Source organism: Juglans regia, chromosome 14, assembly GCF_001411555.2.
Source record: "Juglans regia cultivar Chandler chromosome 14, Walnut 2.0, whole genome shotgun sequence".
Taxonomy (NCBI): domain Eukaryota; kingdom Viridiplantae; phylum Streptophyta; class Magnoliopsida; order Fagales; family Juglandaceae; genus Juglans; species Juglans regia.
Window position 1 is genome coordinate 6169279 of NC_049914.1, and position 21976 is coordinate 6191254.

General features: G+C 35.2%; 2 protein-coding genes across 3 annotated transcripts; both read left to right on the forward strand.

Annotated features, from left to right (window-relative positions):
- The first annotated feature begins 257 nt into the window (after window positions 1-257).
- LOC108996995 (F-box/LRR-repeat protein 3-like) lies at window positions 258-5168 on the forward strand. The gene is made up of 8 exons (XM_018973067.2): window positions 258-1097; window positions 2135-2260; window positions 2518-2622; window positions 2705-3098; window positions 3172-3301; window positions 3827-4121; window positions 4224-4475; window positions 4769-5168. Exons 1-8 carry the CDS (start codon window positions 462-464, stop codon window positions 4826-4828), a joined length of 1998 nt encoding a protein of 665 aa, XP_018828612.1. The 5' UTR covers window positions 258-461; the 3' UTR covers window positions 4829-5168.
- Window positions 5169-12889: 7721 nt separating this feature from the next.
- On the forward strand, window positions 12890-16184 carry LOC108996946 (WRKY transcription factor WRKY24-like). Of its 2 annotated transcripts, none has more exons than XM_018973001.2 (5): window positions 12890-13379; window positions 13778-13963; window positions 14061-14701; window positions 14793-14954; window positions 15369-16184. In XM_018973001.2, the coding sequence occupies exons 1-5, from the start codon at window positions 13029-13031 to the stop codon at window positions 15826-15828; spliced, it is 1800 nt and encodes a 599-aa protein (XP_018828546.2). In that variant the 5' UTR covers window positions 12890-13028; the 3' UTR covers window positions 15829-16184. The 2 variants fall into 2 exon arrangements, with proteins under 2 accessions (XP_018828546.2, XP_018828545.2); XM_018973000.2 differs by having other exon boundaries at window positions 12924-13379; window positions 14052-14701.
- Window positions 16185-21976: the final 5792 nt, after the last annotated feature.

Genomic DNA, 21976 nt, shown 5'->3' on the forward strand with positions numbered 1-21976 from the left:
ATTTTTTAATAATAAATCTCATTTTTTTTAAAACGATTATGCAGTATTTATGTACTTTAAATTTATATATAAAATTACTAAAAAATAGATTTTTTTTATATTAAAAGAAGATAAGGTTTACTTTTTTAAAAAATTACAAATATTACTGTTTTTTTATTCTCAAATTACAAAGAGTTAAAAATAACAACACTAACAAATAAACTGAATACAAAATAACAACTTTAATTCCACGAAAAGCCCAGTACTGTAATTTCACATCCATCCTCCCATCTTCCTCAACTCCCCTTATTTCCTTCCTTCCTTAAACCGTACTCCCCAGCTACTGAACCACCTGTGAGGCTGTGACTTCGTTTTTGACTTTTCAGCCATAACCACCGTTTTAGTTAACAGTTTAAAACCTCAGAGACATTCTCGGAAACCCACTCTAACTGTATACCACTGCACTCTCCCAAAACTTACCCATGAAAAAGCACCGCGACCTTATCGTCAGCCCCTTCGACCTCCTCACCGACGAGATCGTCTTTGCCATCCTCGACCGCCTGAACGACGACGCATTGGCGAAGAAGTCCTTTTCACTCGCCTGCAAGAGCTTCTATACCATCGAGTCCCTCCATCGCAGAGCCTTGAGGCCTCTCCGCTCCGAACTGGTTACGCGGCTTCTCAAACGTTACCGTTTTATCTCCCACCTCGACCTCTCCTTGTGCCCTTGCGTCGAGGACGGCACGCTGTTTCGGGTAGCCGCCGAGACTCAGTCTCGTCTTCGCTCGATCGATTTGTCTAAGTCGAGGTTCTTTACGCACGCAGGCCTATCCAGCCTAGTGGCGATGTGTGCGGGATTGGTGGAGATCGACCTGTCGAACCGGACGGAGCTGAGCGACTCGGCTGCTGCGGTCTTGGCGCAGGCGAAGAATCTTGAGAGGCTTCGGTTGGCGAGGTGTAAGATGATCACGGACATGGGGATTGGTTGCTTGGCTGTAGGGTGCAGAAAGTTGAGGTTGGTTTGCTTGAAGTGGTGCCTGCGTGTGAGTGATCTTGGAGTGGGATTGATTGCTATGAAATGCAAGGAGATTCGGAGTTTGGATCTTTCTTACCTACCGGTAATTCATATTACTTCTTTTTGTTCTTTTTTTTTCTCCGCCTGTTCGGTATATGAAAGCGGAGGAAATAAATAATAATGTGTACACTTCAGTAGTTGAAACTATTTAAAAAAAAAAAAAAAAATTTAAACCTGTGTTTTCTCAGAAAACAGAGGGAAATGGTCTTTTTTTTTTTTTTTTAATGTAATTGTTGGTTGGCTGCTTTATTTGATGCGCTTCATTTTGGGGTGTTTACCTTTTACTTTGTTGAGTTGGTTTGCACTGGTTGTTATCCGAGTTTTCTTTGCTTCTGGGACGTTGTTTCTGTGTTAATTGCTCCATTTGCAAAGGTGAGGAGATTTGCGATTTTAAAATTATGTCTTGTACTTGTGTTAGGATTGGGACCGTGTTCTTCTTGGGTGTGCCGGTGTTGTTATTTTTGTTGTTGGATGCCTTGACTATTTCCAATATATCGAATTTTCTGTAACTCATTTTATGGGTTTCTTTGTTATTTGAGATTCGTCGTCCAAAATCGGATTCGAAATATGGGTTTCTTTAGAAGTTGTCGTTGATGATTCATGTAATCTAAGATACGGCAGCTTTGATTGCAATGAGATTTTCTTTCTGTGGATGATTATGCAAAATACTGTGATTATTAAAGTTCTTTCTGTAATGATGTTAGATCGTGGGTAATTGGTCAGAAAGTTGCAGGTGATAAAAATCGAAATCGATAAGCCACCTAAGTGCTCAGAACTAGGCAATTTCTATGTTTGTTCCACGGTTATTCGAACTGGACTGATTTTTTTTTTTTTTTATCTGAAGAGAAGTTCCTGCCGCAGTTTGACATAATGGAGTCATTCAATCATGATATACGATAATGCAGTCATCGCTTAGTAGTTTCATAAATTCAAAGTCTCCTATACAATAATCTGCATGCCATCGTTAAGCAATAATTTTTTTACCATTCACATGCGTTAGGCAGTTTTAGCATTTTCTTTCCGTTTTTATTTTTATTTTCCCCCTTCAAAGGTAAAAACTTTCTATGCTTTTGCCTGCAGATCACCGAGAAATGTCTTTCACCAATACTGCAGCTAGAACATCTCGAAGATCTGGTTCTTGAGGGATGCCCTGGTATTGATGATGATGGCCTTGCAACCCTCAAACACAGTTGCAATTCGATAAAGGTACACTTTATTTTATTTTTTTCAAAATCCTATTGCTTATTTTTACCACTTTGACAATTTGTGATATCTTTCTGGCATGGCTGTATGTTTCGTATAACTTTTAGGTATGTGCCCAGCATAAGTGTGTTTTAATTGTAAGGTTCCGATTAATGATGAGAGCTACATTCCATCTCAACTGATGTATTAGACTTTATGTTTATCTTCCTTCGATTTACTGTTATTAGGATCGACATTTATCATATTTACATTTTCCACAGATGCTTAATTTGTCCAAGTGTCAGAATGTCAGTCATGTGGGGTTGTCTCATCTGACAAATGGGGCTGAGCACCTACAGCAGCTTATTCTAGCATATGGTCCTGCGGTGAGTATGTAAAATATTCAGGCAATTTGCCTAGCAAAAGTTTTCATTTGACTTATTCTTTATATCCCTAATGGTTGTTCAGGTCACTGCTGATATGGCAAAATGTCTGCATTATAGTTCGGGGTTGCAATCGATTAAATTAGATGGTTGTTCAGTTACAACTTCTGGGATAAAAGCCATTGGAAGTTGGCTTGCCTCACTGGAGGAGCTGAGCTTAAGTAAGTGCTCAGGAGTGTCTGATGAAAGTCTATCCTTCCTTGTTCAAACACACAAAGAACTGAGGAAGTTAGACATCACATGCTGCCGCAAGATAACATATGCCTCTATAGACAGCATCACGAATTCATGCACCTCCCTTGCCTCTCTGAGGATGGAGTCTTGTAGTTTCATTTCAAAGGATGCTTTTACGTTGATTGGACGATGCTGCCAATTCTTGGAGGAATTGGATGTCACAGATAATGAAATTGATGATGAAGGTTTTGACTTGGGCCATACTTTGCATGATTTATAATATATGCACAGATGATGTATGTACTTTTATTTCTGCAGGGTTGAAGTCCATCTCGAGATGTTCCAAACTTCTTACCTTAAAGCTTGGGATTTGCTTGAACATAACTGACGATGGGCTTACTCATGTTGCAAATGGTTGTCCTAAGCTCAAAGAGCTAGATTTGTACAGGTTTGTGACTTTTCAACTCTGTAAGACTCCCCTCAAATAATGGGATTCTCTGTAGTTTTCTGAAATTAGGGGCATTGACCCTCCATTGTTCGAATTCAACTTGAAAATGACAATGAACCGACAAGTTATGATCTGGTGGGGAGGGGTGCCCAGCCCAGTCTGAGAAAAGCGTGGTGTAGGGGATGGGGATGCATCGAGCAGTGCTTTGATAAATGAAGAATAACCTAGATCTTCTTTCTCATACGGCATATTATAAAAACATAACTTCTGTACATGGGCAATTCCACCTACATGCAGAATTGGGAATTTACACAATTAGTTTTTAATTCAATAGTGGAAATTTTAGTATGTCTTGTGAAGTGTTGGGGAGCTGCACCAAAAAAACTTTATTTGTACAGACAATTATGTTATTTAACTGTCTGAAATTTCAAGTGCATTTCCCAGACCTGGTTTCATCATAATGTTAGATTGAGTTATATTAAGAAGGCCTTCATTCTTTATTAATCTTTGTTTTCTCTCTTGTAGATCCTCTGGAATAACCGATGCTGGCATAGCAGCAATTGCTCATGGATGTCCTACACTGGAGATGATTAATATTGCTTATAATGATAAAATAACGGATAGGTCATTAATATCCTTGTCAAAGTGTCTGATGTTAAAAGCCCTTGAAATTCGAGGATGTCATTCTGTCTCATCAGTGGGTCTATCAGCCATTGCTATGGGATGTAGGCAACTTATGGTGCTGGACATAAAGAAATGTGTTAACATTAACGATAATGGAATGATTCCACTTGCTCAATTTTCTCAAAACCTCAAAGAGGTACTCTCCGTTTCCTTTCTCTAGTTGTCAGGGACAGAGGGAAATTGAACGTTGATGGCTACATATTAACATAATATTAGGGGTTCGTTTCTTTTGCTGCAGATAAACTTGTCATATTGTTCAGTTACAGATGTAGGGCTCTTGGCCCTTGCCAGCATAAACCAGCTACAGAACATGACTATCTTACACTTGGTGGGTTTGACCCCTAACGGTCTAGCTGCTGGCTTGTTGGCCTGCCAAGGGCTAACAAAAGTGAAGCTCCATAAATCCTTTAAACCTTTACTTCCTCAATCTATTTTTCAATTCATGGAAGCCCGTGGCTGTATGTTTCGCTGGAGGGACAAAGCATTCCAGGTACTTATTCGCATCACCGTTCCAGTACAGTTCAACTATATGTATGCTTATGAAATGCATGTGAATTTCAGTTGTCTAGAATACACCACAAACTTTGTACCAAATGCAATTCCTAAAATATTAAGACGCCATCAGAGAAATGGATACCACCCCTAAGTTCTTAAACGGAACTGCCAGTACATGTCGAATCCCTGTCCTGAATAAATAAAAATCTGAACATAGACTTGGATTACAATTGGAATGGCTGTTATAAACTTGTCATGTCACTCAAATTCTGTACGTGTGGTTGGCAGGTGGAAATAGATCCGAAAGGATGGGAGCTGCATTATGGTAGGAGTCCTGGAGCACCATAGAAAGGGAGAAAAGGAGGGGGGGTGGGATAGACTTGTTTTCTCTGTATTTGACCTCTACTTAATTGGTGCCTGAAGAGTGGAGTCTTGAATTTTATTCAATGGATATTTGGATGCTGAGACTATCCACTCAAAGTTTGAATCAACCATGCATATTTGACCATTTTGTTGGCCTTGTCAGTTTCTGTCTGTGTTAAATAATATTACAAAGGTAGACCAGGTGTGAAGAAATTGTAATACTTGCTAGACTAGTCAGTCACTTGGGGAAGGCTTCAGCTGAGTCCAGGTGTGAAGAAATTGTAATACTTGCTAGATATGAGATATGAACTGAGTCAAATATTCACTAGATCTCATCTTCTGATAGCCATGGGGAATAAATTAATTAAGTAACCAAATAATAAGAGATAAAATAATCTCTTGGACCCCATGCATACGGGAAGGAATCAGGACATAATGCAATAAAAAATTGCCAAGTATCTATTCTTCAACCATCATGACTGGCCTTAAATCCCATTCCCATTCAAAATATTTTGACTTCAAATATAATTATTTTTTCTTCCCGTCGATGGCACTCATGCAGGTTGGATGCCTCGATCTAGAAAACATTGTGGGGCTAGCAAAAGTTATTATTTGTGGCATTTATGCCTGGTCCCTCGAATTTTGTTATTCAAGCAGTTCAAGATCTTCATTTTGATTGTTCATATATTTAATTTTTTTAAAATTATTTTTATTTAACTTACTGATTAAGAAAGTAACTATTTGTATATTAATATTTTTTATATATATTTTTTAAAAATGTTTAAAAATATTAAAAAATATATAAATTAAAAAAACGAATTTTGCCTAGCTAGGGACAGTGCTGGCCGGCACTCTAGCAGCTCTCATTGTCGAAAACATTAGAATAACTTTAATTGGGGGTCCAATGCTATACTAATGAAGAATATAAGATAGGTAACTTGCTGACCCACCTACATTAATGTTAGCTGATGTTACATCCATTAATCATATATATGGAAAAATGTCAAGCACCTATGTTTTGAAAAATGTATTGTGGAATTCCAGTTGTGAAGAGAGAAGAAATCAGTGAAATATTAAAACAACATCAGATCAGAAATGCATCCCATCCCATCCCCAAAATATTAAAACCAACTGTCACACGCTGAATCACAAAAGTCGTTGTCTGATTGCCATGTAAAAAAAAAAAGAAAAAAAAAAAGCAAAAAGAATGAAGAAGATGTTGGTCGCAATTGAAATGGCTGTTGTAATCATGTTACTCAGAAATCTGTACGTACGTGTATGTTTCAATCAACCAAATTTGACCATTTTATAGTGAAGATTGAGAACTAATTAGTTGTTTACTCTCTGCTTGAATGATCAATGCCGTGACTTGTGCAGGATATAAATATTCCTCCCCACGACTTTGATCAGCACTTATTATGTACATAATGGGATTGAGATCATGAAGCTATCTATGGTTCGATCCCGGCCATTTTGAGGAAGCAAATTAATGTATAGACCTGGGATATATCATATTACAGGGACATAACACGTACACCAAGAGACATAGGAAATTTCACTGTTCACTCAAGCACATTGCATTAACGTATTATATATTCATGTATATAATAAAGATGATAATCAGCATTTCTCTCAAATATCATTGATCTCTGAGGATCATTTGTTCCAGGTCACATGTTTGTGTAGGGCCCCTAGGAGAGCTCCTCTAGATCCTTTAGTTCTGGATTGTGGGTCATTCTTCTATACCCCACTCGTTTGAAGTTTTAATAAATAAATCAATTGCTGCAATGATCGCATTCAGATAAATATTAATTTTTTAATATTATTTTCTTTTATCTTTCATACTTAAAAGAGAAAGAAGGTGAAGTAGTACTGGGTGCGTCTTAAATTTGGAAGGGTTAAATCAGATTTTTAATTCTTTTTTGGGACCAAAAACAACTTTAACGTAATCATGTTGTGCTAGAGCACTATTTCAAGAATTAAGATCTAGACTTGATATAGTGGAAAAATAGATAAAATAATATAATTTTAATGGATGGTGCATGTGCATGTTATACTGAAGTCTTAATTGATGTAGAGTATTCGAATCTATAATGTAGAACTGTCATATTCTATGTTTTTTTTTTTTTATAAAAGGATCACGTATCATTCATAAAAGATGACATATAAATATGATTTAAAAAAGTTAAATATAAATATTAATAGCTCCCTAACACACTACCGTGACTGATATAATCTAGTCTAGACGACAAATCGTTAAAGACCTAAGTCTAAGGGATTTGTTATACACATCTCTGTTTCTGACAAAAAAAAAGTAATCAGGTGACAATACTCATATCCTGACTAAGCGGAGTAATGTACACCAACTCCATACACTGAGGGAACATCACACCATTCGGACCAATTTCCGAATGGATAAAATTTTTAGATTTTTTATTTTTTAAAAAAAGATAAACAAGATACGAAATAAATTACAAAAAAAATTACTGAAACAATAGAAAAGGACAATGTTGACAACGCTTGACTATCTTGAAAATATAGATGAACATAAATATAACAAGCAATGGTGAAAATTTTTCAGAATAGTGCATTGTTGCCCACATGTTAAGGGCAGGTTTGAGACACAAGACAAAACATAAAATTCTCATCTCATCTCATCTCATCATTACATTTTTTTCAAATCTTCATACAAAATATAATAAACAATTTAACTTTTTCAAATCTCAATACACATTTTTCAAATTTTAAAATAATAATAATATTAAAACATAATATTTTAAACTTCAAAATAAAGGCTTCGTTTGGATCATCAGTTACTCTCAATTCATCTCAATTCATCATTACAACTTTTTCAAATTCTAACACAAAAATATAATAAACAATTCAACTTTTTCAAATCTCAAAATAATAATAATATTAAAAAATAATATTATAATAATATTTTATCATCTCAATTCAATTCAACTCAACTCACTTCAACATTCAAACTCACGTAAAATATACAATTCTCATCTCACCCTCTAAACTTCCTATCTTTTGATTATAACTCTCATTGCGGGTATCAAAATATGTCTAAGACTCCAATTTGAAAAAAAAATCCTGCCGCACGCATCATGTTAAGTCTTTTTTTTATAAAGTGTGAGATTTTTTATTATAAAATATATCAATGTTTTTCATGGTATGGTATGGGTGTGTTAGATGATGGGTGACGGAAAGAAATTAAAAAGAAAAAAAATTTCGTAAGTCTACAAGAATCATGATTGGCCCTAAAAGGCCCATTTCCATTATTCAAACGTTTGACCTTGACTGCATGCATACACATAACTCTTGGATCAGTCTGTTCCCCTACTCCCACTCCCAACAGTAATGGCACTAATAGTTAGTCATAATAGACTCTCCTCGATCTTCACTCCAGCCAGCAAAAGTCAGTACTGTTATTCCCCGAATCCAGTACATGCAAAAAAGCAATATCCTTGTATCTGCTTCGTTTGGTTACCAAACTCATCTCAACTCATCTCAACTCATCATTATAACTTTTTTAAATTTTAACATAAAATATAATAAATAATTCAACTTTTTTAAATCTCAAAATAATAATAATATTAAAAAATAATATTCTAATAATATTTTATCATCTCAACTCAACTCAACTCAACTCACTTCAACATCCAAACACAACCTAAACCAACAGAGATTTGAAATCTTACTCCCTGTATAATTCGGTGCAATGAAAATGTCAGATCGTGACGTCATTTTTATTGTTTCGATCGAGTACATATATCTTAATTTTTTTAAAAATGATTTATACATAATATTTTTATAATATTTTATATTATTTTTTAAATATAGAGTATTTTTATAAAATATTTTATAAAAATAATATTATTTTATAAAAAAAAATTATATTTACAGTCTCTATTTAAAGAGTGTACGTACATTAAATAAAAAAAATATCATTTTGATAAAGATATTATTATAATTTTAAAAAAATTTAATGATAAAATTAACTGAACTTGTAATGAAATTCTCATTTAAAAACTGTATGTAATATTACTCTTTATAAAAATATGTTGTATGTATATTATTATTATTTCTCAATATTATACATAAGAGCTCATGATCTTTGTCGAAGTGGTTCTGAGTCTGCTTGCATGCATATATGTACACGAATTGGGATGCTAGCTTTGCATGTGTGAATAATGGAGGGTTTGATGTCAGAAGATTCTCCACACAAAGAAATTTTGAAATGCATGTGAAAAGCACGTATCCATCTATCTACCTATCTTTTAACTTGGTTGCCTCAAAAGTCTCCTCTAATTTTTATCAACCGATTGACTTTGCATTTGATTATATATAGTGCAGTACGTACCGGTACGTACTCATTCGTGCTCTATAAATGACACAGCGCGCTTTCAAGTACTTGTGGCCCATTACGTGCATCACATGCATAATGGATATCATATTGTACTATCGAGCCCGAATAATAGTTTGGAGAAAATTACGTGTAAGAAGCGCGTATTTCATGATAACGTATAAAGTTCTTTTTTTTTTTATAATAAAAACAGACTTAATTTGATTCAATGAATCTGTTAATTATTAAAGTAACTTTTTTTTAATTTTATTTTATAAAAAGATCACATATCATTTATAAAAGAGGACATATAAATATGACTTAAAAAAAGTCAAATACAAATTTTAAAAGCTCCCCAGCACACTATCGTGACTGACATGATCTAGTCCAGATGATAGATCGCTAAAGACTTAAATCTAAGAAATCCGTCGTACATATCTCTGTTTTCGACAGAGAAAAAGTAACTAGGTGACAAAACCCATACCCAAACTAAGCGGAGTAGGGTACACCAACCCCATACACTACTAAAGTAGAGAGGAGACAACACACCGTTTGGACCAAGATCCGAAAAGACAAAATTTTTAGATTTTTTATTTATTTTAAAAAAGATTGACAAGACACAAAATAAATTATAAAGAAAAACTACTGAAACAATAGAAAAAGACAATGCTTCAACAAATACGGTGGCGCGTGCGGTACACGCGCCTCCCTGGAAGAAAACCGCCAACTGATCTTGGAGCTTCTGGACTCATAAGCCCCAGCGGAGCTGCGCGTGGCAACGGCAGAGGCCTCCTGGCGGCACAAGAAAGCCGTTCACCGAACGCAACCTTAACCTTTGGGCCGCGCGTGTGGGCAACTCGCTGCTCCGTTTGGCGCCACCTTCGGTAAACTTGAAGATTGGCGACTGGGCAATGATATGGAGAGGCGCGTGCTCCTCTAAAGTCACCGGACATTTCAGATCTGCGATTCTCCCTTATTTAGCCTGTAAAATACAAAAAATATAAAAAACAGAGCACTACACAGAGGGGACAAGGGGAGGGAGGGAGGGAGGGGGAAGGAGCCGAAGCTCCCACCCCCTCGTTATACGAAGTTGAGAGGTAGATGGATTCGAGAGAGACGGGTTTGAGAGATTTTGAGAGTGTCGTTATATTATTAAAGTAACTTAGTCCTCATTCACACATAATAGTTTGGAGATAAACTTGATTCATGTCTTTATTCATGGCGGTCATGCCACTTAAATAACACATGTAGCTTTCTTATCAGTTCAATACGTAACAAAAAGGATAAGCACAACTAGAGATAAACATGAGACTTATTAACAATCCGTACTCAATGGAGAAAGGTTGATTTAGGCTTTGTTTAGATAATAAGATGAGATTGTTTTTAAATATTTTGTATGTTTAGATTTGGAAATGAGATGATGTGGTTTTAATTTTTTGGAGATTTAATAGATGTGAGTCTTATCAATTATTGTATAGTATTTGCAATATTAATTTTATTTTATTTATAATATATTTATTAATAGTAGTTTATAAATGAGAAATTTTATTTGTAATCTTGAGTCGAGAATTGCGTGTGCAGTCCCATTGATGAATGATGGTAAAAGGAGAAAAAATATTATTTTAAAAAAGATATTATTGTAATTTTAATTTTTTTTAAATATAATTACTGTATGAGCTTGCATGAACAATCTCCATTTAGGAACTGTATGTGGACTAACTCTTTATAAATTATCTATCCAAATTTCATTTTTTATAATATATTTCATAAGAGTTTTGCATACTCTACTGATGTGATTAACCAAATCAGTTATTTTATATTAAAAAAAGTTATGCAGCCAATCATATTAGTAGAGTATGCAAGAAATACGAAAAAGTTAAACAGAGTTGCCATCTCAACATCTTTAACTCTATATCCAAACTTCACCTTAAGTTACTGAAAACAAATCCTCTTATTAACAATCTAATTTTATTCCATATATAGGACTATAAAAGTCCCCAAGTCCCAACACCTTCATAAAACAACGTGATTCATTAGCAATCTTACACCAACATATGTTACCAATATTATAGCTAGATGACTATAAGTAACTATATATCCCAAAAACACTGATTCACGGACGTTGTAGATTGGAATTATACCGTTGAATGCAGACACTATCAATCTCTCTCCCATCTGTATATTGGTCCAGAATAATAGGAAAAAATTCATTTAATTAAGATGATCCAATGCAAGAAGAACCCGATATGGTAGGGGATGGATCAGTACCTACTATTTTAGGTCATATATGTACGTTATATCCATTTTCTTAATTCTTAGCTCTAAAAAGAGAAAAGAACTTGCTTGCTTCTATGACCCAAGAGATAGTTTGAAAGCTAAAAGTGCACTTACGTACCTTATAAAAATATATATGTAAAAACTAAAACGACGAAGACTTTATTTAACAAAGGCTGCATATCGCTAGCTAGCTTTACATATATATAAATGCATGGGTTTATAAGGAGAAAGAAGTGCTTAATTCCATCTAGATTCCTCGGTATACGAGTACTGCATGCTGGAAGCGGTTAATAAATTGTCTTGTTTTCTTCTTTGTGCAGATTTTTTGTGCCAATATTTTTTGGAAAGAAATATGATCTCAAAAAGTCACTTTGGACGCATTGCCGGCGACCAGCGACCGAGACCCCGCACTGTCTCATTCACTCATGAATGGTGAAGTCTCCCCCACTTCATAGCTTTATTTCCCACTAATTGCTAGCTTCTTCTTTTTTTCTCAACGAAAATCCAAATTTGCCAATGTTGATCTGGGTCCTTCATGTCCCTTTTCACACGTTATATATGGGACTGACCGATCTTCTAGATTACTTCAAGCTGGTTAAGGCCGAAAATGACAGTGACATATATATATATATAAACTTCATAAATTAACCATCATAATATTAATTATGAACAACACAGCTAGCCTAGCTAGCACATGCTCATCACCAGTACTACTTAACCAAAAACTCTGCAAGAAGTTATTCAAAAGTAAAAGCTTTAAATCTACTGATGAATTAAACGAATATGCTTATCATGTTCTTTAAAACTTTTATCATTTATTTTTTCATCATCATAAATCTACTGACCATGATTTGAAGGTCCTCTTGTTTTACTAAATATTTATATATTAAAACCAGAGATCTTTATCCCATCATATGAATGTAAATACGTTTTTTGTGTATATGAAATTTCGACATGAGAATATACTAGAAGGTGTTCTTATTTATTTACTACATTAAATCTACCAATAAACAATTAAGCGCATGTCTTTCTCTTAGAGAGAGAGAGAGAGAAAACAAAAAAAAAGCATATATTTTTCCGTATACTAAACATCACTCTCCCCGTATATGCCCAAGACGCCAGGAATTCACTGGGAAAAAAAAACCCTAATCTCTGAAGTACAAATTACGATAAAAAGAGGCTAATCTTGGTACTGATACTGTGATACATACGCACGCAGCATCATCCCATCCCCAACTGCAGAAAACAATAGCTTGTACATACCAATGGAGGAAAATATCTGTGTGTCAGCCGCCATCCAGTCAAACCAACTAGTTTTGACCAAAAGACAAAAACCACAAATTATTTTTGTAAGACTGTAAAAATAAAATAAATAAATAAAGTTTTCCACGGTCAATACTCATCCTCAGTTTCTTAGAAAGCTCCCGCAACGACAAAGGACAAAAACCACAAGAAACTTGCACAATACGTGATCATCTTCTTCACCTCCTCTCTTTTTAATATCTGATCAGCTTTTCTTCAGCCCCATTAGACCTCTATCTCCTTCTCTTCCTTTTTATGGCCTCCTCCTCTGGGAGCTTGGAGACCTCGGCTAACTCGCACCCAACAAGCTTTACTTTCTCGACGACCCATCCATTCATGACCACCTCCTTCTCTGGCCTCCTTGCCTCTGCCTACGATGGTGAACACCAAAACACCACCACCATAGGAATAGAGAATAAGCATCGTGGGCTTTCGGATCGGGTTGCGCAGCGAACTGGTTCGGGTGTGCCTAAGTTCAAGTCGATCCCACCTCCTTCGCTGCCCATTTCTCCACCTGCTGTGTCCCCCTCTTCCTACTTTGCTATCCCCGATGGGTTGAGCCCAGCTGAGCTCTTGGACTCCCCTGTTCTTCTCAACACTCGTAACGTAAGTGTTTCAGCCAAAAAGTTTCGTTCTTTTGCTCTTTTTTTTATTCGGTAGAGAACGAATTTGGTTGTTGAGAAAAATTGGGGAATTATGTCTGAAGACCGAGCTTTTATGCTGTTGAATTCAACACCACTAAACTGATCAGTCAAATTATTGTGCATGACTAGATTGAATTTGAGTGTTTCTTTTATCTTTTTCTTGGGGTCCAAAGCATTTTGAAAAACTATTAGTTGTTATTCGCAATCGGGGTTATCCCCCTCAAATTTCATGTTCCAGTTTTCTATTATATCTGCCCCAAGTAAATTAATTGGCACTTTTTTCATGTTATCTGATTGGATTAATTCATTCATTTCTAATTTTGTTTGATGGGTTTCTCTCTGTTCTGCTTTTGTACGCAGATTCTGCCATCTCCGACTACAGGAACATTCCCTGCTCAGACCTTCGCGTGGAAAAGCAATTCTGGCAACAGGCAGAATGTTAAACAGGAAGACAAGAACTACGATTTCTCTTTCCAAACCCAACAAAGGCCTCCTTTAACATCATCAACCACAAATTTTCAGTCTTCAAGTGCCACAATTCAAACTGTATGTAACAAAATCTCATCATAATCAAGTACTACGTGTATCATTTTCACTTTGGTCCTAAATTAACAATCTTTTCATCTGTCAAAAGAATTTTCAGGCACAACAACAACCATGGAGTTTCCATGAACCCACCAAGCAGGATGATTTTTCCTCAGCAAAGATGGTAAAACCCGAACTCAGTTCTATGCAGAGCTATTCCCCTGAGATTGCCACCATACAGACCAACACTCAGATCAATGGCAACGGCAATGGCGGGTTCCAATCAGACGGTGGCAATTACCACGGCCAGCAGGCCCAGTCAGTCAGCAGAAGATCTGATGACGGATACAATTGGAGAAAATATGGCCAAAAACAAGTGAAAGGAAGCGAGAATCCAAGGAGTTATTACAAGTGCACACATCCCAATTGCCCAACAAAGAAGAAAGTTGAGAGGTCCATAGATGGGCATATTACTGAGATAGTTTACAAGGGGAGTCATAACCATGCCAAGCCTCAGTCCACCAGGAGATCTTCGTCATCATCTTCAGCTTCTTCTTATGTAATTCAGGCTTCCAATTCTGCCCTCACTGATATTCCTGATCAGTCATTTGCCACACATGGTAATGGACATACGGATTCGGTTGCCACCCCAGAGAACTCTTCGATATCCATGGGAGATGAGGACTTTGATCAGAGTTCTCAGAAGAGCAAGTCCGGAGGGGATGAATTTGATGAAGATGAGCCTAATTCCAAAAGATGGTTAGTTTTATTGCTTAGTTTGTGTAAAAGTATTTGTTTATGGTTAGGTGCGTTTGGTCGATTAATGTTCCTTTTTACGTTAAATTTCCAGGAAGAAAGAGGGTGAAAATGAAGGTCTTTCAGCACCTGGGAGCAGAACAGTGAGAGAACCTAGAGTTGTAGTCCAGACAACTAGTGATATAGATATTCTAGATGATGGATACAGATGGAGAAAATATGGGCAGAAGGTGGTCAAGGGAAATCCAAATCCAAGGTAATGCCTACTTTTTTTCATTTACTTCCAATTCTTTATCAAACTTTTAATAGGTTTTCTGCATTCAAAGTTCTATAATTATTATTCCATTGCACATACACTCGCGTCTCTAACTCATATAGGTACCCAATATTCATCTTTCAGCCACTTTAACGACTTTAGAATACGCTCACCTTAAAATTCCATTCTGCTGTTTTTCGTAGATTCTGGCTTTTACCCAAAAGCGATCCATTCTTTGCTAGGAAAGGTTTCAAAGAATGGATCTTAAGTTTTATGCTGCACTTTGCCAAAGTTTTGAACCGAAACTTCTCTGTTTTGGGCTTTTTTTTTTGGGTTAGCATTAGATATCCAGTTAGCCTAAATTTAAGTTGGAGTGTTTCAAGTATTTCTGATCTACGTCTGCATGACTTGTAGGAGCTACTACAAGTGCACGCATGCGGGATGTCCAGTGAGAAAGCATGTTGAGCGAGCCTCTCATGATCTAAGGGCAGTGATCACAACATATGAGGGAAAGCACAACCATGATGTTCCCGCAGCCCGTGGCAGTGGCAGCCATTCTGTCAGCAGGCCTTTGCCAAGCAACAATAACAGCAACATGGCTGCCACTACAGCAATAAGGCCTTCGGCCATCACCAACCACCACACTAACAATAATTATGTGAACAATCATCTTCACAATCTGAGACTGCCGACATCTGAGGGGCAGTCACCCTTCACCCTGGAGATGTTTCAGAGCCCTGGGAGTTTCGGATTTTCAGGTTTCGAGAACTCAATCGGTTCTTACATGAACCAGCCACAAGACACAGACAATGTGTATTCTAGAGCCAAAGAAGAACCAAGGGATGACATGTTCTTGGAATCATTGCTCGCATAGGATTTATTGGGAAGGCGTTGGACTTTGGGAGGAGTAGGATCAAAAGAACAAGAAGGAAAAAAAGAAGAAGATCAAAATAATTTAATTTATTGCAATTTGTTTGTTTTGTTGTTATATATTCGTACAGGGATGTTGGTTTTGTATATGCCAGTTTTATAGATAAGATTCCCAACTTTTTGATTTTTTCGATTGTTTTGAGGCCCCTCTTGGCATAGAATCGAACAGCCTCAAATACACTTTGTATCACACATGGTAGTGATATTTTTCTCTTTGTACCTAGTAAAGCAAAGAAAAGTTGGAGTTCATGTTTGTAGGGCAAAAGACAAATCAATCAAAAACATGTTATTTCTGTTTTATTTTCCATGTTTTGTTTTTTTTTGTTTTCTCCCTCCTTTCTCAAGAAAAAATGGAAACGTTGTGATGGGTGGTCTCACCTGTTGATCTCGTTTGTACTTAAAATTTATTTTATTATTATAATATTTTTAAATTTTTATATAAAATATAATAAATAATTTAATTTTTATTTTATTATTTATAAATTATTTCAGTCCATCTCAACAATCCAAACCACTCCCTAAACGTGTGGGGACGCCGAGGATGGCGAATATAGGTTTGAATGGTCAAAGATGTGCAGCTGCCAGCTGGGGGATTGGCAGATTGCCCTGGTGGCTTGTTAAGGGCACAACTTTGGTCAAGGTCAACTTGTATGTAGCAACAGATAGAAACTTCCGGGTAATTGCTTCGCCCGCCCGTGTGGGTCCGAATTTGACTAAATTACGACGTCACCCTCTGTCGATGTTCATTGTACAAACATTGAATTCGTACCCCCAACAATTGTGTTAGGTAGTTCGAAAGCAATACTTTAATAAATAAAAGTATTATTAGAGTAGCAGTAACGATAAGAACGAGACATTTACGTGTTGGTCACGCCGCATTTAATATATATAAAAAAAAAAGGATCAAAAAGGAAGGCGAGCCAATGGCTCCGCGCGGCCCGCCGACCCACCCACCAACCGACCTACCTCAATTCAAGGCAACTGGCAAACTGTTGGTTTTTTTTTTATTAGTTTATTTTGCGTCCTCGTTCTTTCATACAACTTCCATTATTTGTTATTTTTTATCCCAAATTTGGGTTCCCTTTTTGTTTTTCTTTTACCCATTTTTGTTTAGAAAAATTATAAACACAATATTTTTCACAATATATTTTATAATTATATTTTAAAATAAAAAATATTATTATAAAATATTATTTAAAAATAACATCACTTTACAAAAATATCATAATTTTACATACAATTTTTCTTTATACAGTCGTTAGATACAACTGGCGTGCAGTCGTCCATATCACGTCAGATTTAAAATGAATTCTTCCTTTCTCATCAGCTCGGTCTCTCTCTCATCACGTGTCTCCACGTCAGTCAAGTTTTCACACCGTTTACACCAGTAGCTTATAACAAGCATTTTTCTTTTACATAATATATCGTGATGTGTACTATATTGTGAGGACTTCTCCTTTCTTTTGGGGGAAAGATGAACTTGTTTTAACTCCAAAACATCAATCCAATGATGTAATGTTTCTATGCTCACTCAGGAGTAATTTGAATTCAGATATGAATTGAAATGATTTGTAAATAATAAAATAAAAAATAAATTATTTATTATATTTTGTAGAGGAATTAAGAAAAGTTATTTTAAGATTTGAAAAAGTTGAATTGTTTATTGTATTTCACATAGAAATTTAAAAAAATTATAACGATAAGATGAAATGAATTAATGTAGATTTTGAATTCAAAACCTCACTCATCACAGAGTAGACACTTACAAATACGATTTGGTTACGTTTGACCTCGGATAATAGTTGCAAAATGGAAATGGTCGATAGTTAAGTACTAGATGCAAGTTCCTAGAATTAAGATTTTAGACTAGGATAATATGTTAACATGTTAAATTACTATGTTGTTTACAGATGTTCGATTTCGTGTTGTATTGAGATATGATGCTAAAATTGATTGTGACATGCAAACGAGATAAAGTTCGTAACACTAATAAAATACTCACATAAGAACTATTTTAATGAATAACATTATATGATAAGATAATTTTTTTTTCGGAGTTAAAAATGGTATGGGATGTCTGGGGGTGCCTTCACTACCTGGATATGTATTCATAACAAAGTCATGCAAGGCTGCCGCCGGCAATGAACTGTTGGGCGTGCCGCCTGGCACAAATTTACATCTTTATTTTTTTCTTTTCATATTTTTTTAACATATTTAAATATTTTTAAAAAATAAAAAAATGCATCAATACATTAAAAACTACTTCATTAATCATTAAGTAAAAAAAAAAAAAAATTAAATATATAAACTATCAAAGTGAAAGAATAAATTCAGACAACATACTAACATTTTCCTTGATAATAACACCCTATGAGCTGAACAAAGACCTAAGTGACATGTAGAATACAATCAAACTCTCCTATTATTAAATATAGAAAAAGAAATTCTATAATCACAAAAAAATTATATAAAAATAAATTTATAAATTGATATAATTTCATATGGTATGATATATTTATTTTATAATAAAAATCTAACATAAAATATCAAGCTATATGTGTAAGTTTATTTTTATAGCATCTCTGTGTGATTAAAACATTTTACGTAAAAATAGATTAGCAAGATGCAAGCACTTAATAACCTTTTCACTGCATTTATCTAGGTCCATGGGCTTCATTTCAACTTTACTGCATGGCCCACCAGCACATCAAAATTGTCAATTCTAGCCCTCGGCCCAACCAAATGGAAAAAAATTATATCCCCATCTGGCCATCTTACCCTCCAAAAACATCCTATTCCCAAATCCTAATAATTTTTTCACTAAGAATTATATTCATAATCTTCACATTATATATTACACATAATTTTTTAATTTTTTTTCTTATCAAATGTGTGATGTATAGATGATGAGTAGAATTATTCAATTAATTAAGAAAGAATAAGATTAAAAAAATTAAAAATAAATAAAAAAATATAATGTATAGAAATAATGAATAACAAAACTCTTTTTCCACTCTCTTCATTTCACACTGCACCGAAGTTCAAAATCAACTGAAACGACAAAGAATTGGTCGGCCGCGGGTATAAAATTAAAGAAACCAATATCGGCCGATTCTGTTTCGATCTAAATCAAATCTAAACCGTCGAATTGACTGATTATATTGATATTATACATATATAAAACGATTCCGTTTCATTTTAATAAATCAAACAACATCTTTTTAATTATGAGTTTATAAAAAAAATTAGGTGAAAGAACGTCGTTTCATCTAATTTTAATAAACTCCACTTCTTTTTCGCTCTGTTTCTTCCCTCTGCAATTGCAACTTCTTCCCACTGACGGCACATCTTGCCACTCCCCTCCTCCTTCACAACGACACCGACCAACCGCACTGACTCATGCCGATACCAAGGACGTCGATTTTCTCCCCCTAATTGGCCAATTCAATCGATTTTGAAACTCTCCAAACACCATCCGTGCGGCTTCCGTTTTGGACCAAACTCGCACCAAATTCGTTGGTTTTCGACCTCAGCGCCAACCTTTAATTTTGATCTCCATTTAATTTTATTTTGTTTTTCCTTTTTTTCCAAATTTATTTTGGTTTTCACAGTACACTCGACGCTCATTATAACGATTCATGGACCCGCCAACGCTGAAGCCTAACCTCCCGAAGAACATTCTCATTCGAGTCCTCTTCTTCAGCGTCCTGCTCCTGACCGTCTGATTCGCTTACTTAGTCATGGTTATAAAGGCGGATCCTGCGACTTTTGCTTCAAGCTCCGAAGAACCCATGCCACCACCGCAGTGCCTGTCCATCCCTCCACCGCCGTGTCCGGAGTCCGACTATCGTCTGCGGAAGATGACATCTAATTTGCTTACTCTTCCATCATACGAGATTTGATTTCTAATGGCTTTCTCTCTCCCAAATCCAAAGCTCTCTGCGTCGGAACCCAAGCCGGTCAGGCCGTTCTCGCCTTGAGAGAGATTGGCATCCTCATTTCGGTCGGAACCTCCAGGAACTCGCATCCTCGTTCCGAAGCAGAACAATAACTTTGAGGCTTATGTAATCGTGGCTGATAAGGCATTTCACGAGGAGTATAGGGAAGAAGAGCGGTGACTCTGTCGCCTTACGCGGCTTGGGTGAGAAACGAGACAATGTTCTTTTAGATCACTTTTAGATGAGTTGTGCTACACATAAACCCCACACCATACACATCCACTTAAAAATCTCATATTTCATATTGAATTCAATATGAAATATGAGGATAAAAAAATAAAATCATATATTTTTAAGTGGGTGTGTAGGATGTGGAGCTTATGTTTAAAATTTTTCTTTTTAGATTTGTAGAAAAACGTGGGAGAGGAGCTTGGAGGATCCGATCGGTGCAGAGCTCGACGAGCAGAGCATTATTATAATTAATTCCATATCATTTTAAAAAAATATTTATAATCGTAAATTTATAAGCCTTATATAATCGTTTTAAAAAATATGTATAAAATATAAAATTTATATAAAAATTAATTTTTTAATAATAAATTAATTTTTTTTTCAAAACAATTATGTAATATTTACATAATTTATGATTATACGTAGAATTACTCCTTAACTTATTTATCTAAATTATAAATATAATAAAATATTATTTATGTTTTATTTTTTTATCTAATTTATTTTCATGATATTTTATAAATTTACTGGTTATATTTTATTTTTTAATCTATTAAAAAAATTTAAAAACTTATTGCATGCATTTTTATAATAATTTTATATCTAATAACAATTATTTTATTTATTCTAATTAAATTATTGAGTTAATCTACATATAATCTCTATTTGAGAACTACTCATGCAAACCCAACAGTTATATTTAAAAAAAAAATTAAAATTGTAATAATATTTTTTTTAAAATGATAATTTTTTTTTCTTTTATCTCTATTTATTAATGAGATTGTACTAGCAGTTTTTCACTCAAGAATGTAAATAAAATCTCTCTAAATTATTATTTTTAGTTATATTTTCAATAAATCGAGAAGGAAAGAGGGTGTATCGATCAGCTGGAATGAAAAATCTTTAAATAGGATGACTTTGTTGCTGTACATGTTAAAGATGTTGAACCATTTTAAACTATTATATTGTAGATCGAAGTTTTGATGACCAGTGCCCTTACATGGGCAATGTGGACAAGATTCAGGGGTTCGATTTTGCGAATTGGCTCAAGAGAACGGTTTGGAGATAGGTGTTGTGGCGATGAAGATGGATGTGGAAGGGCCGATCGAGTTTCATTTGACTCTGAAATTGATTGAGACTGAAGCAACTTGTTTGATCGACGAGATACCCTTTCTCAAGTGTCATTACAATATAGAGGTGGCAGAGTGCCAGAGGGTACTCTTGCCCGGGTCAGAGAAGTGTGAAGTACCATAAGTTATGTCAGAAATAACATCTAATGCCACAACGATAGTCTCTAATTATCTAACGTAAATTCATAAAATGATGAAAAAATGATAAAAATTAAGAGAAGGAATATTATTATTTTTTGTTTAAAGTCTGAACCTTTTCAGATCATTAAGAGAGAATGGGCTGGGGTGATGGATAACAATCTGGCTTTGGCTGCAATTTTCTCTAAATTTTATTGGGTATTATTTTCTGTTTTTTTTTTTTTTATTTTTATAATTTGTTACACCTGCAAATAGGAATGTCCGTTGAGGAAGATTCATTCATTTTTTTACCCATTTCTTGTCATCATGTCTTCTTCTAGATTTGCAAATTTTATACATATATAGTTTAGTGGGTTGTTTTGATGTGTAAACATGATAGAATGCAAGAAAACAGTGGCACTAAACGGTTTTTCAGATGATTAGATTGCATGTGAGGTAGTAAAGATGTTAACTTAATCCGATTCTTTTGTTGCAATGCAGCTGACTGCAACCTTGGAATCTTGAAACTGAGAGAGGGAGCAAGTATTACAACAATGTCCCATGGTCTCAAAGTTGAACAAAACGAACAAAGACTATAGGCCTCTCATGTTCCTTATCAGGGTCATTGACATCTCATGTTTTGATGGCTTTTAAAAGGATAGGGTCCTAGCTAGGG